The 26,537-nt window shown below is 32.6% G+C and overlaps 3 protein-coding genes across 5 annotated transcripts in view; all 3 read right to left on the bottom strand.

Annotated features, from left to right (window-relative positions):
* LOC138323931 (ubiquitin-conjugating enzyme E2-17 kDa-like) overlaps nt 1-15,210 on the bottom strand; it is a 32,258-nt gene extending 17,048 nt beyond the window's left edge. The window contains exon 1 of the mRNA XM_069268877.1: nt 14,932-15,210. Within this exon, the coding sequence (XP_069124978.1) occupies nt 14,932-14,961 (30 nt within the window). The 5' untranslated portion in view covers nt 14,962-15,210. The remainder of the gene's footprint in view (nt 1-14,931) is intronic.
* The window catches only part of LOC138323930 (ubiquitin-conjugating enzyme E2 D4-like), a 32,230-nt gene extending 7,384 nt beyond the window's left edge, over nt 1-24,846 (bottom strand). Inside the window, 7 exon segments of the mRNA XM_069268875.1 lie at nt 19,787-20,584; nt 21,212-21,233; nt 21,235-21,318; nt 21,757-21,834; nt 22,307-22,338; nt 23,348-23,411; nt 24,698-24,846. Of these exon segments, the coding sequence (XP_069124976.1) occupies nt 20,445-20,584; nt 21,212-21,233; nt 21,235-21,318; nt 21,757-21,834; nt 22,307-22,338; nt 23,348-23,411; nt 24,698-24,727 (450 nt within the window). The 5' untranslated portion in view covers nt 24,728-24,846 and the 3' untranslated portion in view covers nt 19,787-20,444.
* On the bottom strand, nt 138-8,275 carry LOC138323927 (uncharacterized). 3 transcript variants are annotated; one of them, XM_069268870.1, is made up of 6 exons: nt 8,010-8,095; nt 6,023-6,086; nt 5,571-5,602; nt 4,956-5,033; nt 771-873; nt 138-286 (listed from the first exon to the last, which is right to left on the bottom strand). In XM_069268870.1, exons 1-6 carry the CDS (start codon nt 8,034-8,036, stop codon nt 162-164), a joined length of 429 nt encoding a protein of 142 aa, XP_069124971.1. In that variant the 5' UTR covers nt 8,037-8,095; the 3' UTR covers nt 138-161. The 3 variants fall into 3 exon arrangements, with proteins under 3 accessions (XP_069124971.1, XP_069124970.1, XP_069124969.1); XM_069268869.1 differs by lacking the exons at nt 138-286; nt 771-873; nt 8,010-8,095 and adding exons at nt 881-2,444; nt 3,471-3,576; nt 6,536-7,130; XM_069268868.1 differs by lacking the exons at nt 138-286; nt 771-873 and adding exons at nt 1,948-2,444; nt 3,471-3,576 and having other exon boundaries at nt 8,010-8,275.
* Nucleotides 24,847-26,537: the final 1,691 nt, after the last annotated feature.

The raw sequence follows: 26,537 nt of genomic DNA, 5'->3' as shown, positions 1-26,537 counted from the left end.
AGAGGTTCCAGAAAAGTGAAGGGGTCCAGATAACGATTTTTTTATAATTTTTGTTTTAGACATACATATGTATATACAGTATATCCATCTTTTTATAATTTGTTCTTTTATTGTTATTTTTTATTATTATTGTTTTATCGAACCAATCAACGGTAAAGCTATCAGCTAATATAATCCTGTTCACGTGTGTGACGTGCATGCATGACTGTCCATTCTCTTGCTGTCACAGCGAAATCCGGATCTTGATGGTGTGGGTCGGTCAATAGAGTACTTATTGCGAGCATGACTGAAACGAAAAAATTAATAACGTCAATACAAAAAAGATACAAACATACAAAAGGAAAATATCAATTAACATCAATGATACAAAAATGTGGCTTTAACAAGTCTTAAGTTGATATATATTTATAATACTTGTATCCTTTACACTTTCTTCATAGATGCAATTTGCAAGAAGACAACGTGGAAGTTTCGCAAAAAAAAAAAAAAAAAAAAAAAAAAAAAAAAACCGATGAGAAAAAAATAATTAGTTATGATAAATAAATAAAACACAATGTATATTAACCTCTCACGACATTTAGCTTTTAATGAATGCGAGACATTACCAATAAACGTATGAAAAAGGAGCAATTAATCTGAAGATAAGATTTATTGTATTTAATTGATACATTAAATCTAATCCAGAAAATAATTTAGTCCAATCAAATTTCCCATTAACACAATAACAATAGAACGAAATTTGAGGGAACGTTTAAATCTTAAGTTCTTACCTGTATTTACTGTAAATGTAGACCGCCACTTAGAATATAGAATGTCTATACATATCTCTCCGTCTCTGATGTGTCTATGGTAGATTTTGGTTTCAAACTTCACCTTTCAGATCAAAGTAACATATTCACGTTGAAATAGAACAAACTTGTTGTACAGTTTTGTGAGGATGCTACACCTGGAAGGGATGCTACTTTTATTTTCATTCATTAGTTGTTGGTTTTTTGGGTTTTTTTTCTTTTTGACAAAGAAAATTCTTTATTATGCAGAAAAGTATAATGAAAAACATATAATTAACATAAAATAGAATATAAAAAACTAGATAATATTTTGAAAGGTAATCAAATATTAAATAAAAAGTGATAATCCAGAATCTATCAAGATGCTCTAAGTACACAAAATCATAGTTATGTCAAAGCTTTGAAGCAAAACCCGGTAGTGATAAAAGTTCACGAAAATGTAAAAAATTATACAGAGAAAAATAAGGCAATGTCTAGTAAATTCTGTTACAGACTGATATAGACAGTTATCATATCGACATCCAACAGCTATAACTGGGCGTGTCCGTCTGTTGATAGCCACATATACTACCCAATTTTGATATTAACGTTCTAAAAGTCAAGAATGCCTCAAATATGTCATTTAAAGAAGATTTGAAACGTAGCAGGAACAAGGAGAAGAATACCATGAAAATGGTAAATTAGTAGTTTAGTATTGCATCAAATCACAGACGCTCTTTATAGACCTCAATTGTTAATAATGTTTAAGCAAGCAGTGGCTATGGCAATTCAAGAGTTTTGTAGCATGTTAACAAAAATCATATTGAGGTGTCCAAATATAAAAAAAAAACAATTTAGCCTAAGAGGAGTAAAGTACGTAAGCGTTTTAGGCTCACGTACGACAATATTTTTCAGGATAACGAAAATGTTTTATTTGGGGGCCGCCATATAATTATATGGCGGCCGCCAGATAAATTAAGTGGCGGCCGCCAGATAATTAAGTGGCGGCCGCCAGATCAATTAAGTGGCGGCCGCCAAATAAAACATTTTCGCTATCCTAAAAAATATTTTCGTACGTGAGCCTAATACGCTTCCGTAGTAAAGTTTTATTTATTTATATATTTAATAAATCATGTAAGCACAATTATATATTCGTGTATTCGAATTCTATAATAGCGATAATATATAACGACACAATGAAAAAATCATATCTAGCTAAAACTTGCAAAAAGCGCTAAAATGAAATTCTAAAATATACCCTGGTATGCTCAAAATTATGGTCATAAAAGCAAGGCGTTAGTTTTACAACTGTATCAATAATTAGTATGGCAGTCAGATCGTTAAGAAACTAAAACCTCCATTCCATGATACCAACAAATGCCCTGCAGATCCAAGAATGTGCATGTCATTAAGTGTCTTGGATAACAATTTGATGGAGTTATAGGCATTGTCATCATTCACTGCAGATAATTTCTGATGATTCATCATTTATCGACTGTGAGTTCGATTCTGTCACTTCCGGTTCAGACGTTGCATCTGCACATGCGTAAAGTCTGGTCCATTCTTTGGCTGTGTCTATGAACTTTTCGTGATCTTTAATGTAAACTTCGGCAATTTCCGGTACAAAAGGGTCGTGTGGGTTCGGGTCTGCTATCAAGGAACTTATTGATAATAACACTGAAAAAGTATTAAAAGATATATATTCATGTATATAATGTGGCTCTCTTTACACTCTGCATTTGAAATATTAAATCTCATTGCGATTTTGGTTGAATAAAATCCTGATTACATATATCTTTTCATCGTGAAAACCAATCAATATTTAAAACCAAAACGGAAAACCAAGCTTATAAATTGATAAAACAAAATTTTAGCAAAATATATTAATATGATATGCTTTTTCATGGACTCTGATAAAGTCCTTCAATCAAATTATTTGAGAATTCCGACTGATATGATACATTTGGTACTAAAATATGCAAGAAACTCGACAACAAAGAAGTTAAAAATTTCATGTAAATTAAACCTTAAAAGTGACTTTTTTTTAATTTTAGAAACATAAAATATGTGCACTGTATGTTCATCTCATTGCCACCTGGAGACATAAATCTCAATCAAAGACCATTCTCGGGATGTGATCAGAACAACACAGCCAAGTTATACTACTACAGTTAAAGTTATATGTGCCGTATTTTTCATACTCGCGAATCAAGATGAGTTTTTAATATGTTATTCATCACCAAAATTTACCAACTTTTTGAAAATTACAGTACTTTCAATGCATAGGTTTTAATTTTACATGTACAAATAAGAGCTGAAAATGAATTTTGGCAGTACTGCCAAAAATCATTTATTTACATCAATAGTGAAGTGAAATGAGTACATACGGTCAGAACATGAAGCCAAATTGTGGTCTATAGTTTCATTACACATTTTTACAATGTTGTCGGTAATTGTAAAGTGATTTCTGCAGGTATGTTTCCATTTAAACATATTAAGGCATGAAAACAACAACTTTACAGTACAAAATTTCTGTGTTATAACTAACGTTTATAAGTCATCTGAAGCCATCTGAATGATTTTTACAGCTTTCTTCATCAAACCTTATGGTTTTTAATAGATTAACGATGAAAAAATAGCACGTCAAAATTTTCGCCCAGTTACGGCACATATAACTTTAACTACATACTGCTCAAGCCTTACCTGTGATAACCGTATTGGCGGCTGACCACTTTGACCTCAGGATATCCATACAGATCTGACCGTTAACGCTGATATTTGGGTGGTAGATTTTGTTTTCAAACTTTATCTGGTTTTATTTTCATGTTTAAGGAAAACGTATAACAGAAGTATAATGTTATCTTCCTCGACACTACAGGGGTTAATATCACTGTCATTATATTGCCCATCGTCGATATCCCAGAGATTTTTTATCACTGAACTATGTCTTGAAAACATTTCAGGAGAAAACAGTCTCACAAGCCTACACTGGCTTCCTTTGAAAATTTCATAGAGCGACGCCACAATTTATAAGCCATACATTGTGCCGTTATTAGATTCTTTTGATGGCATTTATGTACATTATAGGACCAAATTATTTCCTCTGTTGTCGAACAAAAATCATTAAGTACTGCTATGACTTAGTACAGGGGTGAATATAAAGACAGTGATAGTAACCCTTTGAATATCGAGCGATGTTATTTAAGTTATGAGGATCAACGCTAGTTAGTAATCAGATGTTTTAGATAGCATGTGTCAGTTGCTTATGAAAGCAGGGCTCGAATTTCAGGCTGTTTTACTTGCTTTTTGCAGAGATATACCAGAATAGCAAGTGGAAAAAATATACACTTGCTTATTTTAGCAAGTGGTTTTTATCAGGGATAACTGTAAAAATGACATAATTATTGTGAAAAAATTGTTGTAATAGGAATATGGGGACCCAGTTTTTTCCAATAATGTTGTATATATACATTGTTTACTTATACATCTCACATCCTCATGCAAAAATAAAGGATTTTATATACAACATAACTGTAATTTGAATACGGATATTAATTATAAGTAGAAATATATTTCATTCAAGTAAAAATTTAGGGCACTTGCTATTTTTAGCAAGTGACAAAAAATGTAAAATTCGAGCCATGGAAAGCAAAAGATCTAACACTGAAACTTAAACTAAACAACATCATTCGTCACATTCTAATTGATGAAAGTGATTCATCGAATTGTTAAATTAGTAATCTATCACAAAACATCGACGGTAGCTTTACCGTTGGCTATTTACTTTTTAAGCAAAGATGCAAAACAAAGCAAAGTTATGTTATGCAAACCTGATAGATGAAAAAAAAAATTAAAAAAATTAATAAGAACATTTACGAATCACCATGGATTATAGAATCTTTGAAAGTATGATATTTTCGCTAGTGAAAATCTCTTCATTTTAAATAAGAATAGAAAATATTAAACCATTTCTCGACATTTTGCAGATACAAAGCAGATAAAATGACCGAAATCGTAAAAATAGCATCCCGTGAAAAAATAACTTATATCCGGTAATATTATGTATGGAGACTTAAATCTGCCATCTTGCATTGTCGCACGGCCGGGACAACGCGATAATGCGACACAAGTTATCCGCCAATGCGACAACGCAACAAAGCCACACGCCAATGTGACATGCTGACTTACCTGTGGTGGTTTAAATGGATATTCGGCAGGAAATCTGATGTCTAACTCAAAGGTTCCATCGGCATAGGGTGTTCCTTCCTTTAGGTTAATATAGATATAAAAAATGCGTCAAATCTGAAATCGGGTCTCTTTTACGCTCTATATATTAACATGATTTCATATAATAATATTACAGTCAAATGATGCTTTCATGTTTCACATTTTGAAAAGCCTTGTATTATTTTACGATATGCCATATGCTATATAATGACATCACACAATCTCATTTGCAATATGTAAACAATCACGTCCTTTTTCGTACAGATATACCTAAAAACTTTATTTTTCAATCTCTTGTTCTAAAATAATTTCATATGGAATAGCATCGCATTAACAATAACTAAGAGAGTCAATTACTGTAAAACAATTTTCTTTCGTGACAACTTAATTTCGCGATTTCCGTTTCAAAACATTTCCGGGGAGATGAAGTTTAACAGACTTGAAATTGAAAGGAAATATGTGGAAAATATAAATTCGCCGAGATAAACTTTCGCGAATTTACATTGATTGCGAAATTCGCGAAAATAAACAACACGCGAAAGAAAGTTGGTTTACAGTATGAAAAATACTACATACCGGTCCAAGAATGGAAGCTTTCCAATGGTATACTGGAAAATAAAATATCTCATAATAATATATGAGAATATTTACAAAAGATGATTTACTTTACTCAACATGTGTGTAGTATGAATTATTATCGAGAGAAATAGTATCAGAATTCATAATAGTATGAAGAGTGATAGGGACTAAAACATTAGTTACTCATAGTAAATACAAAATATCAATTAAATTGACATGATAAAATCAAACTTCTATGGAAGGAAATTCCCAGAAACAAATATTACATAGTCCTTTGTAAAAGAATAGGAATGAGGTACTTTCAACCAAAATTATTTTCGCAAATCTGCCTAGCGACTGTTTTACTTTTGTTGAAAGATTAGAAAAACAATGGTTCCCTTTAACTACTTTGTCGTCACATCAACATATATAAGCATGCAGTAAGAGATAAGTGTAGAGCAAGGACTTACAGTCATCATTGACGAGGCTTGCCGAACAGTTCTCTAGGGACTCCTCGGACATCATCATCAGCTCCTGAGCTCCACGGAGTAGAGAGGAAACGGAAGTAAGAAAAGTACACATCTAGATACCAAATCGTTCTCACCATTTCATTATATACACAAAATTACAACATGTGTAAAATTAAACCATACTATTGTGATGGTCTAACAAAATATAGTCATGGAAATGGGCATCCCTAAGATTGCGTATGGTATTGCGCTAAAATCACTTGCATTCAAAATAGCTCAATACATTATGCAAAGCTTCAAGATCAAGAAAGATATTTAATTTTATAATGTTTTAAGTAAATCACAGATGTCATTATACAACATTGCTTCATTTTTGTTTGGTAAAGTAAAAACTTAAGCCTAATACTTTCATGATGGGAGTGATTTCGTTGCGATATGTGTGATAATGTGTATGTGTCAACAGGAAGGAGATAATTATTCATATAAATAACCAAAGATAAGATAAAATCTTACATTCCTTTTTAACAATGTGTATTCAGAGTTCGTTAAACTTCCCGTTGTGCTGAGAATGACGTCCCGTTATACATCCGATTGTGTATCAATGTAGTTAATCAGATGTCGATGCCATTCATCCCTGAAAATCCAGATCGGACTGGTCTAGTCTTTGATTTAGAAGAGCTCAAATGTGTCTTAGGGGTGAATATTCAAATCGATTTTTTAAGTTGTGATCTAGTTGATACACCGAAGTATAGCTTAGAACAGGCGAGAAGTTGAGATGTCTGACAGTCTGGAATACGCATGTTTATTTGTCCTGATTCTTTATCAGTCTTTGATGCATTTTTATATGGTGTAGATATCATGTAGGGGTCCTACGTCGGTGATTTTTATGTGAAAACTCAGGATAAATTTTTTTCATCATAAATTATAATTTAGTTTCTATTATTGATGATACGACGTAAAATGTAAAAAAAATGAAATAAAAAAACAACCAGGAAGCAGCATGGTATTGCTAGGCCTTGTTATTATTATTTCAATGTGTAAATTGGCTATTTTGAGAAGTACTTCCTGTTTGACATGTTATGTTATTATCGTTATTCAAATTGTTTCTTTACAAAACGAGGAAAAGATAGAGCAAATGAGCTTGACGTTCTGTCAATAGCATATATTATAATATAATTATATATATAAATATCTCCTATATAATATATATAATTATAGTGCGTTTTATATAGTATATATGTAGGAGTATTTATAAATATTATACTTCACATTATTGATAAAAATGTCAAACTCATGTCGATTGAGTTGAATAATTTCGCAATAATTGTTCGACTTTCGCATATGTACGAGTTGGGTCACAAATGTAGTATCAAATCCCCTATATGCAAGCTGAGAATTTACCATACGAAGGCAAAAAATAAAAGAGTATTTTCCCTGGTCTTCGTTACATAATTGCCCTACATACAGACACTGGACTATACTACATGTCATTTAAAATTGTCAATTAAAGAAACCGTGTATGGAAAATTATCTTAGACAACTTTATAGTGGCTAACAAAGACTGCATAGAATTCAAATGAAATCCCATTGTTCGTAATTAAAGGGTATGCGTATCATATATACAGTGTATTTATACTACTTCATGCATCTCTGACAAGTTATGAGGTGTTTAATAGGGTTTTCCTCATTCGAGAAACCATTACATGTACTTGTAGGTATAAGATTGGTATGAGTCCGGGCCTTAAGAAATATTCTTGTTTGTTGAATGTATGAATTATTTACTTAGAGTATTGTTAATATATCTTTTTAATGTTTGCTTCTAATGACATGCGCGTCGTCCATGTTGCCATTTATGCATTCGCTATCGGTTCTCGTTTTCTATAGTAATGAGTTGTCATTACGAAGATATCCCCTTACTGTTGTCAATACCTATAAAAATCATAAAATAAAATTGGTCTAGAAAGTCAACAGAATACATTAATGTTACCTTCTTGAGTCGTCTGGCTGATCCCATGATTGTTTGCAGCCGGTAGCCATTAAAGAATGAACAGCTGTAATACACACAACAGGAAATTAAATGTCGGATATACCGTGTTTAGTTCTATATATTAGTGGAGCGGCTAAGGTCGATGTTTTGGCAAAGTCGTTCAAAGTTTGAAGAAAGCATGAAAATTTGCATATCATAGGCCTGTTACGATCTGGTTAGAGCAGGTTAAAGGACGTCACCCTCGAGAACTCAACATTTGAGTAATGATGTCACAGAAGGTATATTGACTCGATGTTTCTAAAATTGGAAACTTCGAGTGAATATGCTATAGTATATGTCGAACCTTACGTGACCATGTATTAACAAATGGAAACAGAGCAAAGCCTTCGGACTATTAGGCCGTATGGATATAATGGTTCCATCCTTGTGAGAAATAGCGATAACAAAAATCCAAGATGGCTAGGTGTGCAATTTGAGAAAGATCACTTTATTACTGAGGAATATCAATAACAAGAATTGTTTAGAGATGGGGGGACAGACGGACTGACAGACAGAACACAGATGAAAGGTGATTTGAAAAGCCCACCATCATCATGAAATACACAAAAAACAGAAAGAGGTTATGATTATTTTTATTTTGGATTTCTTTTAATACATCCTCAAGTATTAAACACCTGTGCTTCTTACAAAAAAAAAATAAAAAAGATAGTAAAATTATGAAAAGTCAAAGACGTTTGAATAAAGATGTTACATAAAACTTAATTCAATCAGACATTACCTTGGTATATCATACAAATACAAAATAACTTTGGGAAGAAAATCTTTTGAAAATAATAATGAAACGACAGTCAAAAATGTATCCCATTCAACAGTTTAAAACAAAGGATGACAACATGTATCACCTTAGCGTACACCTTAAATAGTTTGAAACAATATTATATCACTGACCTTTGACCTTGAGGTCATGACCTCTAACCGCTAGGCAAAAATGATACAGTGTAGTACAAAGGTGAACTTGCGTTTGCATCATTTGCATTTAACCTTTAACCTTAACGTCAGTTTTCAATTTTAAGCAAGTTTAAACAGATTAAGCAATTTTGGTCCAATTAAAATGTATAAATTTGACGCACAGGTGCTTACACATTATGAATACAAATATATATTTTAGCAAAATTAGTGGAATGTTTGGAAAATGCAAAATTCTAATATAAAATTATGTCTAGCATATTTTTGATGAAATGTTAAAATGGCACATTCTAGAGTATGAAATGTAGCACTTTTCATTATATGATAATAATTTGTTTACTTCATTCCAGTGAGGTAAACATGGATAGAATAACAAAGAAAAACAATAACATTTAAATATGACCAAAAAAAGTGTGCTTTTTATCCTCAGAAAAGCGAGTAAAGCACAGTTTGAGTAATGGAACAATCAAGTTATCAATTCATAATATAACTCAGGAAAGGACTAGGTATGGTAAGGGTCTCTTGTGGCCCCCAAATCAGCTATTTTTCCTATTCTATTATTTTAAGATGTTAATCTTGCATTTCAAATATTAACTACATACCTGACATATTTGATAGTGCTATTAGGTAATATAGCAGTTCTAGTTGACATTGTAACCATTTTATTATACACAAATTACGCAAAATGTGAAAATTTCATCAAAATTAGCCTTTATTATGCAGTTTTTCATAAAGTTAACATAGAGTGCATTCTAGAACAAATTTTATATTTCTCAAAATGACATATTCTTCGTGTGTCTGGTAATTCCCTTAAAATATAAAGTTTGTTCTAGGTTGTGCTCTATTGCTTTTGAAAGAAAAACTATCAAAAAGTATGCCAAAATTGAACAAATTTTCAAATTTGCATAATTTATGCAAAGTTACCATGGTAATATAGCAAAAACATACTTTCTGTCAACAAAAATATCATTAAGTTTTTATCAGGGGCGTATTCAATATTTGAAACGCAGCAACTTAATTTCTAAATGCTTAATTTGAAATTTGGTAGATTTAGGGGCCAAAAAGAGCTATTAATATCTTGTCCTTTTACCCTAACACATCTGTTTAAAATAGTTATGTAGCTCAGAAATTGCATATTTTTTCATATTTCTCATGCAGAAAAATGTTTCGTTAGCACCAAGACTTATTGTAGAATGAATAGTTCATTTGACCAACAATATCTTTTGGCAGCTTTTAGATGTGCTGAACTACCAATATTTGTAATTTAACCATATTCCTCCCAAGTTATCGTCCTTCCTCTTAAGTTATCTCCCTTTCTTTTTTTAACAATCACTTAATAGCTATACAGGAATATTTAGTACCAAAACAAACATGTTCCACGCTTCTTACTAAAATGTTTTACAATTTTATAATAGGTGAGTTAAAGAGTACACAATAAATAAGTGTCATAGAGGCAATACAAAGAAGAGACAATTGGAGGGATATTATTATATCCTTCCTGTTACATATTGAGAACTACACATTGTTCATATACACATAGATATATTTCATATGTCGTTGTCAGAAATCATTTTTGTAAGTCTTCTCTAAATATGGCAATCAAATAATGGGCTTAATTTTGCATCAATTTGAAGGATACTCCAGGGGTTACTATCACTGATGTTGTATCCACCCCTGGACTATCTCGCAGTAAAACTGGAGGCAACATAACAGAACAGGTAATTTCGTCATTTGATGTACATCAAAGTGATGTTGTATCCACCCCTGGACTATCTCGAAGTAAAACTGGAGGCAACATAACAGAACAGGTAATTTAGTCCTTTGATGTACATCAAAAGAGCTGTATAACAGAACACTGTGGTTGACAGTGTGGCTTTGAAGTTGGACGTCGCTCTCTCTGTAGTCTTCATAGGAAATCTTTCCAGGCCTATGATTGGTTCAGATTTTTTCTCCTAAACTACCGTCAGTTTTACTTTAGTCCAGGGATGAATATCACATCACTAATAGTAACCCCTGGAGTATAGAGGATGCAGCTAGAGCCATTTAAGGACATTACAGGTTTAGGAAATGGAGGAAAACCACAGTACCTGGTGAAAAAAAACACCCACCTGTGGTCATTGACTGGCAGTTGCTCCACATGAGATTTAAACTTGTGACCCAAATGTTGCAGTTCATCACTCAATATCAAAATAGAATAAATAAATGCCCATACTACTCCATGTATGTATTGAAATAAACGCACTGCATAGTAATGACTATTTTTATCAATTTTTTTCGTGATTTGGAGATTAACTCAATCACCCGTGAAGATGCATTTAGGCTCGACTATACCAGTCCATTATGAAATTTCAAAGGTGAATGGATATTGTTTGATAGGTATAAATTACCTTACCTGCTATACAATCTTAGGCCAAACAATATTTTTGGTATTCATCACTATATAGAAAACATCAACTCATGCACTGTAAATACTGTATTCAACCCAATAAGCATCCCTGGGCACTTATTGGGTTGAAAACGGTATATTATGATTCACTTAGACTTTGCATAAATTGTAATTTGCATTTACATGTAATATTAAACATTTATTTTCATTCAAATGAGCAGAAGTACATCACAAAGAAAGTAAAACAACTCTGTCATGAGTGAGATATCGAATCTGAAAATATAATCTCTAAAAATAAAACTTACCGTATTCGACCCAATTAGCACCCAGGGTGATTAAAAATTTGAAAAATGAAAGGACACTTATATAATAGGACAAACTTTGGCCTAAAATTTCACAAAATTAATGAACAGTGTGTCAGTCATTGATCAATTTACAAAGGAAATCAATTAGAGAAACCTACATGGTTTTTATAGTTTCAGCCTGTAATTAAGCCAGTGTATAAGTGAAATTGAGGCTTCAAAAAGAGGGAGAGCCCTTACTCAATTTTGCACATTACAGAGTTAGCTCCCTTGCGGGTAGGTTTCCATTGTAACATTATTATTTTGTGAGAAAAAATTAAAGTTGTTTTCTCTGAAAATTATGACATTATGCTCGTAAACAGTTAACACATGATGTCACAATCAATAACTACCGCTAGGGTAAATAACTCTTTAATATGCAAATACAGAATGGGGATGAAGGCGCTTATATTGGTTCGAATATGGTATGTTCCAGTAAGCAAAATAAGGTGTTTCCATAAGTATGAATTTGATCTATTACTACAGAAAAAGATCAATAAACCGAAGGAAAACACCATACAGTAATTGCTATAAACTTATGTCACTATTCTTTAAATATTTATTGAGATAATTTATGAAATGTTCAGAGTTGGTTTCATTGGCTATCAACATATCATAGGTGGCGGAAGCTATCATTTCCTGAGTGTCGTAAACTCTGCTCCAGTCCGGCACCGTCCACCTGTAAATAAGGAATCATGGAATATATCTATTTATATTTTCCATTCCGTCTTTGCATATCACAGAATTACCTCCCTTGCGGGTGGGTATTTATTGTGACGTCATTATTTTGTGAGTAAAACTTGTCTTGCTTCGTCTTCTCTGAACAGTATGATGTTATGTTCGTAAACACATGACATCACAATCAATGCCTACCCACAAGGGCAGATAACTCTGTTATATGCAAATACAGAATATCATCATCAAAGGTACAAATTAGACTGTTTATTTTTTGAAATAGGAATTTTAAACAAGATTGATAATTTTGTAGAGCGTCAAAGGATAAACTTACTTTTTTTATCGTGACATACTAAACAATTTAATTAAATCAATTAAAGATGCTCCACCGCTGACAGAGCAAAAATGATATTCGTCATTTGAACATTAATTGGTGTTTAATCGTGTATATCTATGCTTAATTAACACCAAAAAATATATAAAATATTTTCGCCTTTGGTGCATGCGCAATCAGTACTTCATTCCATATAGGATATAGTGCCACGGGATTTTTTCGGGATGCAGTTAATTATTTTTCATATTTTTAACTTGAAGTAAAATTAGAAGCTCAAACTTTTCAGTGGTGGTAAATACTGGTAATGGTATAAAGTAAGCAACTTTTGTAACAGAAGAAAAATGCTTAATTGTCTGCTTCTGATTTTGATTGTGAAAAAAATACCATTTGTCAGCGATGGAGCATCTTTAAACATTCATTTTTAAAATGTGGGTCGTATTGTGTTTAACACTGTTGTCCTACTAATAAATTACAGAGTGTTAACTGACTATCAATGCTTATAATTATTTTTTTTGGACAATCTGATCACATAAAACACATTTAATGTATGCCTCAACTGATTTTTCAAGAGATTTTTTTTCCAATGTATCCAATGTTTCTATGTCAGTGTATCTATTGTGATGTCACAATAACGTCAGATTTTCGTGCCATTCTCAGATTTTTTTTATTGTGATATAAAAAAAAAGAGTTTGCCAATAAAAAACAGATGTAGCATGAAAAAAAAGAAAATTGATCAGCCAATCAGAAAACCAAGTACGAAAACAAAGATAATTAGTTCATTGTTAATTAATTAATAAGTTAATTATTTGATAATTAACTACAAAGAGTTGTTACCTCTCCTTTAATTCTTCCAATGATAGACACAAAAGGATTATACCTATGTCGAAAAATACTCAGTTTCGTTATCACGACAGTGATGCTTGGTTTTAAACTGGGTTCAAGAAAAAAAATCTTCTAGAGAGGGTGCTTTTGGCTTTTAAATCCCGATTTGTTGCAATTTTTCAGAAAAACTTCGGTTTCCATGGTTTTTACAAGCTCACAAAACTACAAAAAGCAGACCTGTCCAAAATGGACAATTGGTTGTGTAGATTAAATACTGTATATATATACTTTTATATAGGTGTTATTTCAGGTTAAAAAGCTGTGTGTTTCATAATTAAAGCCTGCATTTTATTTTGCTGATTTTTTAAAAATCTACTGTACACTATTACCTAAACTATCTTCTTATGGAATCTTTGGTCTATATAGATGCCAGAGCTTTGCAAACAATCATCTCATAATGCGCGGTATGTCTGCAAAGCTCTGTCATCTGTATAGACCATAGATGTCATAGGGAGATAGTTTAATCCTTAAATGTAGCCAAAAGGAACTTTCCATGACGTCAATATACGCTATTATAACGTCATCATTCAGCAAGACATGACAGAGCGCAGCAAGTTTACTGCAACCAATTTGACAATTTGCCAATATTTGCATGTACATTTTTTGTAAGATTTGTAAGATAGAACGTAATGTAACACATTGATATTATCAGCATTCATGTTTTTCTTTGGAATATTTCAACAGGACTACTCAAGATAGACCTGTGGGACTACTCAATATCATGAAGAGAAGATACGTATAGTCAAAGGTTTACATTTTATCAATTCCATATAATTAAACAACCTATGTCCAAGTGGATAGCTGTGATGTCAGAACGACAGTATGTTGGACGCTATATTATCAGATGAAATGGCAATGTATAGATGTTATGGTTGCTATAACTACCGTGCTATATTCTAATTCTGTGATCATCGCGGGGTAAAACAGAGCACAATCTTATGCTCGATAAAACTTATTAATCATGCATCAAAACAATGGGTTTTGTCAAGATTAATAATAGACTAATTAACACACTTAATTGATGAAAAAATATAAAGTCATTCAAAAGTTATTATGTGATGCAATTCAAAAGAAATATTCTTTACTACGGATTTTTCTTACAACTAAGGATATCGGTTTCACCAAATCTGAATGTGAATGTGTATATACGATTTTTGAAGTGCATAACTACATATATATACTATTCATCAAGGCATAGCAGGAAAAATCTGTTTCCTGAAATTTCTCTGTGACATTTTCTGCAATGATTTAAATATCATACGCATGATTTTATATCGAATTCCATTGTATCTATAGCAAGTCATTAATTAATTCACCGAAACAAATATATGTATTTACCTTCTTCAGTCGTTTTGAGTTGGATCCCATTTTGCTGTTTGTGATTCTGTCTAAAGAAATACCAATATGCGCCAAGTACTATCCGAGGTTTAGCAGTTATATGACGCACAGCGAAGGCTTGAACAATACATGTATTCTATTTTAGTAACACACGTCAGTAGTAGCTAACGATTGGACGACACCGACAGCAAAGCTGTTTAGGTTAATGTGCAATACACATGAATTAACGCACATTTAAACATATGTGTTAAGATAATCATTATTTGTTATGTTGATCTTTAAAAATCTAAGAATAGACCTCTATCATCACGACTTATTCTTTAATTAAAATTCAGTCATAGACTAAATTAAAGTATGTACATAACGACTACTATTAGAACAAACAAAAAAAACTAAAAATTGAACCTCTGTTTCCGTAGGGAATTTCCATTGAATTCAGGTATATTGGTGTACGGTGTTTTATTTTGCCCCATCTGCGTCACATAAACTTAATTTTAGATTAACTTAATTCTTTTGACAACATCATTTACACCTCATTGTGATTCAATTGTTATTGTGACTATGATGGAGATTGAATTACTCTAATTAATTTGTTAGTCACAAACCATGGGAAAATAACTAAATGCGCGATTCTAATGAGATCGGCATTTACACAATATCTGGTAAGCTTTAATCTGTTTTACGATGTAAATAATGATTCAAATTTTTAAATGCTGATCTTCTTCGATTTTTCATCGATTTTCTGAACAGAAATTCACAAACTCGTGATTTGCTGCAAAAATATCACTTCATTTATCAATTGAGACTTAAACAATTAAATAATACTTTTTCACCCTTTGACATTTGATGTGATGTTATGAAAAGCATGCAATATATACAACTGACCCTAAGGTATCTTCAAGTAAAATATTTTGCTCAACACGGAGTGACCCCAAATTGCCTCTTCTTTGATTATCAAGTTTGAGAATATGTTTTCTCATATCAGAGAAACAATCAAATCAGGTATAGAAAAGTCGAGGGATGATGATAGGCAATATTTTAGATGTGTTTACAAAAGAAATATTGTAAGGTTGGAACATTTTTTCTCCGCCTCGTCTGATACCTTTGCGCGATTTTTGGCGGAATTCATGTAACAGTCCGCGCATATGACGTCATACTCTCGAATCGGTACAGATCTCAACTTCACTAGCTAAGACCATACGTATGCCTATAACGCACGTCTGTCACCATCAAGGGCAGATAACTCAGTCCCTTATACACTTAATCGTAGTTATGACAATGTTTTGAAGCAAAACCATAATGGAAAAAAAGTGAAGAAAATTCACAAAAATGTCAAAAGGAGTCGGAAAAATAAGGCATTCTATAGTACAAAATAAAACAGTTCATCACATCGATATCCAACAGCTAACTGTATACGATATATAACCTCCCGTTTGACCGATAGCCAAATATACCTTGTAAACGTTCTGAAAATCCGTGATACACCCATTACAACACTTCCTACATAACATAAAATATTCGTGGAGTAGACGTTTAAAAATGTTTCAATATTGGGTTTTTTTTATTTTATTACATAAAACATTTTACATATAAATAATTTATGCATAGTCATCATTCACTTATTTACTCATCTCTCATTTATTTTTGTAAACATTTTGTTATATAACCATCTTAAAATAAATTCCACATATTTTCGCACTAATATTTCCTTTCATTGTACATATATCTCTCATTCTCTCTCATTTTGTTACAATCACATCATTCTCTTACTTACTTCTCTCAATTTCAATCTTTATTTCTACATAATATCTAATATGTTCGTAATAATAATTTGGTTGTATATTTTTTACATCACTATCATTCTACATTTTCTCATTCTATTACAGTCACACTTCATTTTCTAATATCATAATCAATTTTTCCAATGTCCAATCTAATCCAAAATTTTTTGCTGTTCTGATTAAAATAATTTTAGTTTGTCTGAATATGAAATTTTCATCATGATCAATGTTTTGATATTTAATAATATTTTTTGTTTTCCAAATCCACCATTTTGTTGTCATTATAATAAAACTGGTAATGCTTTGCTGTTCTTTGTTGAAATTAGTATTCAGTCCTAACATAATGTGTCTTTCTTCCATAATATAATTTGGGGCTAAGTTAGATAGACTTATAATGAGATTTTTAATTTTTTGCCACAGTACACTTTTTGTATTTCACTTTTTGGGCATGAATACAATAAATGAGTTAAGGTTTCTACATTAAGTTTACAGAATGTACATAAGCCGTTTGATTTATTCATTTGTTTAAGTTTACGTTATGTGCTGACAATTCTTTGTATCAGTTTCTATTGAAAATCCTTACATTTTTTATCTGCTATTGAATATTTGATTGTTTGCCAAATAAGTTCTCAATTCATATCCTCGATATTGCAGTAGTGTTTCCATTTATCTTGGGCATCTTCTTGTTCATTTTTAAGATATGTAAACAATAAGTAGGTATTGCCTTCTTTATTTTAGAAAATTCTGATATCCAGTTATGTTTGATGATTAATTATTTCTGTAATGCTTCTGGGGTAATAAATCTGCTTTCTGTATTATTCCATACATGTTTGATCTAAGATATTCTGCTCTTACACCATTGGTTAAGGAAAAGTGGTTTGTACTTTCGCTATTGCCAAAAAGATTCACATTCAATATGCCTTGCCGGGTGTGATTAGAACATTTTGGATAATGAACTACCATTTAATTAAAGTCTGCTGAAATTATCTGGTATTTTCCGGAGGTCTAACCCTTTTGCGGTGCTGCATTTTTAAACAAAGTAATCAATGTTGAACGTTTTATCATTTATTAAGTTTGGAGCCAGAGAAATCCCATGCCTTTATTTCACTATGTATAAGTCTATATCCAACATATCCAATCTGACATTACATTTTTAACAAAGTTTGAAGCTCTCTCCGACTCATTGGATCGGATTCCATTACCTGCGACATATCTTAATTCTGAGCTCAATGTGTCATGATGTGTATAGTGAAATAAATGTGTTTCCTTACAGATAAGCAAAGTTATCACCGACCAGAACGACGGTCGTAACAATACTTGTAGTGATGAGTACAGTTCACAAAGGGTTATGTTGTAGAAAACTCTATTTCACTTGTAGATGAAAACTTCCCTCTGTATATATAGATGGACCAGGTGTGTATTGTAAATACTCTTCCCATAACTGATAAAGATCAGGTCAATAACATACGATAATCAATGTGAAAAGTCCTTTGGTTCAGGAGCGATGAAAAAGACAGCCACCTGTTTTCAAGCATGCGTATACTCCCTATTTTTAGATACACATATTTCACCTGTGCAGTCTTTAGTCAGGTGAGTAGTTTCATTACACTTATAATACCTTTTACTCTCGTGAGGCACCTGAATTGGGGATGGTCTAATTGTTCATAATAAATACAGTTTGTTCTGTCATTGTCAGAATAGTCTGACGGTGTATTTCCCAAATGATGTGTTGCTGGAGATAGTAGGGATTGCATCAATCTGTTGTATATAACGTGTTCCTGTTTCAATATCTGCACTTTAATAGTTCCTCGCTTCATAGTACCAGATTCCACTTTGCCGTATTTTTCCATATATGTTGCTATATACTGGTCTGATAGTTCGATGGGAGCGTCTTTTATTGTGACTGTTGTCAGGGATCGATCAACATCTACTAGCTGTATTTGTCTCTCAATTTTAGTCTGTCTATTAATACTTTTTTACTTCGTTAGTTGTCAACGTAATTAAACACTAAATTGTTATCAGTTGAATACCTTTTATGCTATCCCTGTCATAGAGGACCTCCTCTAAGCTGCATAGAACTTCTCTATGGGCCAATCCTTGCAAACGTTTAGTGAAGAAATGCACCGTTCTATCTCGATTAACTTCACTCATAGTGAGTGTGTAGAATCATGGATTCTGTAGTAGGTTCTATACCAATATGTACCAGAAAACACTCACCATTTTTCGCCGAAAAACCCGATTACTGCATAATTGTGTATACGAAAATGAATAATTATTGGAATGTGGAACTCCTTTAGTCGTATTTTAAGAAATTAAATGTAACTATTAGAGACGAACAACACACAGCATCGATGAACGTACACTTTTCGAGTGAATGTGTCCTCAGTGACAACCAGTTGTTATGAAAATAGTCCCTTAGTTTCAAAATGGATGCGCTCGTGTTATATCCGAGGTCAATGTACGACAGTTACATCCGAGGAGTTCCGATTCTATGTTATTTTCACGGGTCCAAATTTTCGTGATTTCAACCAGAAACTATAAAGATTTTTTTTTTAACTTTTGTTATTTACCTTTCAAGGTTACATGGAATTAAAGCAATTTTTGATATTTCACCGATAAAAAATCGCGATCATGGCGATAACTAGCTTCGCTAGTGCGATTCACCTTTACACCTGAACTACAGTAGCACGCGTACTTTATATTTATAAATTGTACAATGTATATCATTGCTTGAATAAATAAGCTACTGTTCCAAGGGTTCATATTTCACGTATCATTCTTCGTCACATATGGATAGTTCTTGCCTCTATTTGATGCATTTCTAACTAGACTACTGGAGTCAACAAATTAAAATATTTCCTTACTAATTTGGCGAGTGTAACTTTCAAATAATAATACGGTGACATCTATACAATTAACAATTTCATTTTATTTTAACACACAGTAAAATACAGGTGCACAACATAAAGGTAAATGCTAAAATTCCATTAAAAACTAATAAATACTTTTGGTCGAGATATAGATTATTGAAACCCGTCATCATTTACATACCTCTTTTGTCAAATTTCATCAACCTGCATGAACATATCGGAAAAGTTGGTTACTTTCGTGGGCCGAAATTCCTGCAACTTCGACTAACAACGAGAAAATCTAATTTTTGATTTTTAAATTTCGCGATTTCGCTAAAAGAGTACAGTAAATAGAGTTAATCATTGTCACGCGAAATCGTGATGATATCATCCCACGAAAATAATCGGCTGTACAATATTTCTATGAACATGAACTATATAAAACATTTCTATAATAATTCATTACATATAAGTAGTATTAATAGCAACAGGTTTCTAGTTTGCAAGTTCTGGTACATGTCGTTTTGCAACATCTCAGGACCGGGTTTCTTCTACATGTCGATCCAAGATTATCATCCCAGATAAACTTATTTTACCCATTTTAACTCTCCTAAAAGTGATAAGCACATTTTAAATTCCATGAGTGAATGTGCTTTAGTTACTACAAGGCTTCCATTCCACAAGCTCAATTTATGAAATTTGTCATATTTTGTTGATGCAGTATAGATAAATGACATTGTAGTTTACCATACAATTCGAATTATAAATGGCTAATGTCGCTTGTTAGAAATATATCACAGATTGCTTTGTAGAAAAATCATGCCCAGATATGACGTGTAATATGCATTTCGGAACGTTGAGTTTGCTCAGTTTTGAATTAGTTTCAGCGTGCGTACTTGTTGGTCCATTCAATTGCAGTTTTATTGAATTTTTGTCTGTCATGTTCATATAGTTTTGCGATTTCCGGTACCAATGGATCGGCTGGATTAGGATCAGCCATCAGAGAACTTATAGAGAGAAGAACTAAGCAAGGAAAACAAAACAAATTTCAACAATAAGGAAAATAAACTTAATTCATCAACTTAAACAATTTAAATATGATATATACATCTTAACACACTCCTCCTCATAACACGATGTACATGTTTGTTACGTTATAATCTGATTAAAAAACAAATCGTATTTTATGTCCGTTTCATACACGATCTTACGACATCCCGTTACAGGTCACGTGATCGACTTCCCAGGTCGACCAACAAAATTACTGCTTAATATACAATCTAATCGAAAATTTAAGAGAGCGATTGATATATCATCAAACATAGATAATATAGTATTTGTATGTGTGTGTAAACAGTTGGCAGATCGGAAATACTCATCTGATTTGAAGAACGAAATCCTAATGTTTTCAGATTCTATGGAACGGAGCAAATTAAGGTTCTGTATTATAAAAAGGTACATACTAAATTGTGCATTCTTAGCATCATGATAATGACGACAAACAACAATGTATTTTTCTTCTACTTTCGTTTTCTACATATCATACCTAAAGAGGCGTATTCTAGATTGTAAACTCTTAGCATCATTACATTGAAAAACAGACAACATTACATTTCTGATTTACTTTCGTTTTCTATATATAACACGTACCTTTATTTACTGTAAACGCCGGCGGACCATTGTGATCTTAGGATATCTACACAAATACTACCATTACTATTGATGTTCGGGTGATATATCTTCGTTTTAAATGATACCTGAAAGTAAGAATAGCACTTTGAAAGATCCATCCGTATGAGAAGATAAAAGATTTCCTGGTATAAATTTAATAATGAATCATGCAGGTGGAATCATTAATGAAGAAGGCATTCATTGTATGACATTGTATATAGTGTTATCCAATTGAAATATACTACTGACATTGCACCGTATCGCATTACCATGACAATATATATACATTTTCTTTCAAGCCTCTGACACAACATGAGTTATTTGACAATGTGTAGATAGACAATTATCAATCAATTATGTCTTCCAACTTCAGTCTCCCTCTAGAATATGAAGGCCATGAAATACAATATTTGTTCACCTTACATTGTAATGGGGACATAATTGCCACATAAAAGCCACATAATTGTCGGCTATGACGGAGTGGTCTTACCACAAGAGGAAGAAGATTTCAAAATAGGACCTACCTTTGGTGCTTTAAATGGATAATCTGTAGGAAACTTCATATCCAGGAAAAACATACCCCCTTGATAGGGTGTTCCTTCCTATAACACATAGATGTATCATGAATTGGTGTAATAATACAAACTATCAATTTTAATTGTTACAATTGGACTAATTCATGTACCATCTGATACCCGATAACGTTTGTGCCGGACTAGTATTTCTTTGTAATTGTCCCGCCGAAATGATGTTAGCGCAGGAAATCATCTTTCAACCTCATTTCCTCACTAATAGAAACAATAGTCCAATACAAACATTATCAGGCATCACGTGGTACATGAATCATTCCCATTAAACCGTAATGAGCATTAGTTCAAAATTATAACTCTTGAATAGTTAAGTAGAAAATCATTATGAGGAGTTTTGGTCTTCCAGTGGAATAAAATTTAGAAAATTTCATGAAAAATAACAAATCTGTACTGATCTGAGTGAGAAAGTCTTTATATTCATGATGTATATATAATTTATGATAATCTTTATAATAACTTTTTTCAAATTAATACATGTACTTACCGGTCCAAATATAGTAGCTGTCCAATGATATACTAAAATACAAAAGAGACAAACGTAAGTTTCTATCGAACCGTTATGAATTCATCTTGGATTTCATTAGAAACTCCTTTTAGTTTTCAGTAACGGGTGCCATCATCGCTCGAATCATTTTGCTTTAAAATCTCAAATATAATATAAAATATATAAAATGGCACGAAAGAAAGTGTAAAGTTTATATTGCGGTTATGGTACAACCCATCCTCGATACTCCAGGCACAGGGCCTCGTTACTAATGATGATATATATAATATAGGTCACGTCTATTTACATACATGCTCCAGGGGTTCCGATCACTTACGATCTCTACACCCCTGGACTATCTCGTAGTAAAACTGGAGGCAGCAGAATAGAACATGTAATTTAATCATTTGATGTACATCAAAAGAGCCGTATAACGGTACACTGTGGTTGACTGTGTGACTTTGATGTTAGGCGTCGCTCTCTCTGTAGTCTTCAAAAGAAATCTTTGCTGGCCTGTGATTGGTCAAATGTTTTCCGCTGAGCTGCCTTCAATTTCACTATGAGATAGTCCAGGGGTGTAGAGATCGTAAGTGATCGAAAGCCCTGGAGTATCAAGGATGGGTACAACCTAACAGTGTAAGATCTGAATGATAAGTTTAAATGCAAATTTAAGGTTACATCTTTTTATTGAAAAGGTCGTACTCGAAATATTGCGCGAACCAAATCGTCACAATTGATAATGAGCTAGTGAACTAAAATCAGAAATCAAACAGCGCTAGTTACTATTGAAAAATTCACAATTATTGGTTTATTTCAATATAAACATTTTTTGTTGGAGAGCAAATACCTCTCGTGTGAAAAGTATAGTGTCAAATGGCAAAATTAATCCTGTGCTAGTAAAACGACGTTCATATTAATACAAAAAAAATGTCTTATATTGAGGTAAAAATGCATGTTTAAGCTTCATTAAATGTAGAATAGAATTTTATAACCACTGTCATCAAGGTACATGAATGAATGAATAATAAGATCTATACTCACTGTCATCACCAGCGAGCCCGGCGGAACAATTTTCTGGGGGATCGTTCTTCATCGTCATTAGTTCCTGAAACGGGAGTATAATGTAATAATTGTATTTCATATGTTACACTCATTTCTATTGGTTAGATCTTCATATGTCACACTCATTTCTATTGGTTAGATCTTCATATGTCACACTCATTTTCTTATTGTTAGATCTTCATATGTCACACTCATTTCTATTGGTTAGATCTTCATATGTCACACTCATTTCTATTGGTTAGATCTTCCTATGTCACACTCATTTCTATTGGTTAGATCTTCATATGTTACACTCATTTCTATTGGTTAGATCTTCATATGTTACACTCGTTTCTATTGGTTAGATCTTCATATGTTACACTCATATCTGTTGGTAAGATCTTTGAAGTTGGATTTATGAAGTCAGAGACAAAAAACCGAAGTGAAATTCTTTTTTATAGACGCTTCTATCCGTTTCCGACTTCATCAATTCAAAAGATATTGAGAATAATGCTAAAATAAATCTTTCTAATCACCCTGTGCTTAATGTACGTATGTATATTTCCTTAATCTTTTTACGGTAGCTATAAGTATGACCAAACAGGATAACAGCATAACATAGGAGGGCCGTGGTGAGCGAGTGGTAAAGCCACTCGCTGGTCGGTGGTTTTTCGCCGGGTTCTCCGGGTTTCCTCCACCATCAAATCTATCACGTCCTTACATGATCCTGGCTGTGTATAGGACGAAAAACTAACCAAATCAAACAATATAGAATAGAATAGATATAGAATTAGCGGTATTGATTTTCTCGTTCTAGATACGTGATAACATATGACAGTTATGTTGGATGTTAAATTATATTGACAGCGATATATTTCAATCATGAAATGATAACACATTCTATGGTTGCTATAGCTACCGCGCTATATTCTACTTCTGTGATGATCTCGGCGTAAAACAAATCGCAATTCTACGTTAGATAAAACGTATTAACCATGCATTAAAACAATAGGTTTAGAATTAATAATAAACTAAATAAAACGCTTTGCCTATTTCTGATGAACAAGTATAAAGAGATATGCTATTAAAAATCTCTTTTTTTACTACCGATTTTTTCCAGTCAGATATCTGTTTGAATATTTAAACCGATTTGGATGTTTATGTGTATAAACATTAATCAAGGCAAAGCAGGAAAAACCTGTTTCCCGACATTTTTCTGCACATTTGCTGCAATGATTTAAGTATTATACGCATGATTTGAAATCGAATTTTATTGTACATGTGTACATTTCAACCAATGTGATGATATATAACTAATCATTAATCCACTAAAACAAACATATTTTTTACCTTCTTCAGTCGTTTTGTGTTAGATCCCATTCTGTTAATAGTGAGGAAGTCTTCTGTCTGCGTCTCAGCAGTTGTATGACGCACATAGAGGTAGGACGCCAATCCTAGTACAATTCACGTATTCTATTTTTAGTAACACACGTCAGTGGCGGCTAACGATTGGACGATACGGACAGCAAAACTGGTTGGATCAATTTGCAATACACATGACATGACGCACATGTAAATTAATTATCTGTTATGTAAATCTTTAAAACTTTAAATACAGACCTAGCTATCACCATGACAAATTCTTTAATAAAATACAATCATTGACAAATTAACGTATGTACGTCACTGCTATTTTAAAACTCAAAATCTTTTAACTAAAAATAGAACATCTGCAACCGTAGGGAATTTCCATTGAATGCTATATATAATCATATATGATTCATTCAGGTATATTACCTACTCGGCCTACTATACCTTTCGGCCGGGTACGAATTGGTCCCTATGTGTCGTAGTGGAGCACTGCCTCCGAAAATCACTCGGGCATAGATTTTTATACTTTTTTGTAGGTTTCCAATTACTTTATGCGTATACATGCATTTACATATTATTTCTGTCCGCTCACAAGACGTCAAATTCATAATTTGTGGGCTTACCGTATAAATTCCCTGCAGAAAGACCTTCATATGTATCATGTAAAAAAATGCCTCGATGAGAATTCGATATTTTATGTGGTTCAGTTTAATTGCCTAGTAGGTAAGCGATATCAAACAAGTACGATCAAATGCAAACAAACATTTTATAATGGTTTGCATAATCACTTCTTTGCTCCATTAGTAGTAATAGGCACCAATTGTAGCTCTAAAGACGACACCGTTTTCTGTCAAAAAGTCTTTTGAGCTACAATATTGCAGCTAGTATATTTATATAAGGTGTTTCATTTCGTCCCATCTGCATCACATTACTACATTTCAGTTTAACTTAATCATATTTACGACATCATTTACATCTAATCGTAATTCATCTGTTATTGTTTCCATGGTTGATATGGAGGTTGAATAATTCTAATTAGTTCACGTGTTAGTCACAAACCATAAAAGGAGTAATTGCAAAATACAAATGAGATCGACATTCAAATAAAAGACAAAAATCTAGTACACCACGTAAACCAAAACGTGTTTTCCGATAACAATGATGATTAAATTTGATAGTTTTAAATGCTGACCTTCATAAATTTTTCTATGATTTTCTTTACTGAAATTCACAATCTAATTCATCATATGCAGGCAAAATCTGCAATGGTTTATTAAAGGCCCACTACCTTTCCGGAGCAAAATTTAAAGGTTTCTTAAAAACATTAATAACAAAAGAAAATATATATAGATGGCTTAAGATGAGGTTACAACACCAAACATATGCAAGATTTCCTGTCTAATGTACGATAAAAGTGGAGATTCATTTCGCTGTTTTGCCGTCTGGCGCAGTGATAGTCAACTACCGCACGGCATTTAGGACGACGGCGGGAAACATAAAACGACCCGCGTTATGAAAATTAACATTTTATTTATTCTAATTAAACAGTTCTGAAGGTGATGATAAGTGTGCTAGTAAACGTATAGTTAATAACTTCTTCGACTCTACAAAATTATTGATCTCGTTTTACATTCCTATTTTAAAAATTAAAAGCCGTTTCGGAAAGGTAGTGGCCCTTTAAGAGAAAATGGGAGTTTTTCCATCTTATATAAAATAATTTCTATTAATGTTTTTTTTTTTTTTTTTTACAAACTACCTTAACATCTCAACATGTTAACATAAGCCAGAATGCATAAGGGAGTCTAGACCACAGTGAGAG

The sequence above is a fragment of the Argopecten irradians genome, chromosome 5, assembly GCF_041381155.1.
Source record: "Argopecten irradians isolate NY chromosome 5, Ai_NY, whole genome shotgun sequence".
Classification (NCBI taxonomy): Eukaryota; Metazoa; Mollusca; class Bivalvia; order Pectinida; family Pectinidae; genus Argopecten; species Argopecten irradians.
The sequence above is the reverse complement of the archived record's forward strand: the minus strand, read 5'-3'. Positions and strand labels throughout refer to the sequence as shown.

What these genes read in the sequence shown, in the direction of transcription:
- LOC138323927 (XM_069268868.1), bottom strand. Translation starts at nt 8,036, where the DNA reads ATGGGATCAGCCAGACGACTCAAGAAG. An exon ending in CAGCCAGACGACTCAAGAAG is followed by an intron (nt 6,087 to 8,009) that starts GTAACATTAATG and finishes CGTGGAGCTCAG; the next exon opens with GAGCTGATGATGATGTCCGA. An exon ending in AAGCCTCGTCAATGATGACT is followed by an intron (nt 5,603 to 6,022) that starts GTAAGTCCTTGC and finishes TTTATTTTCCAG; the next exon opens with TATACCATTGGAAAGCTTCC.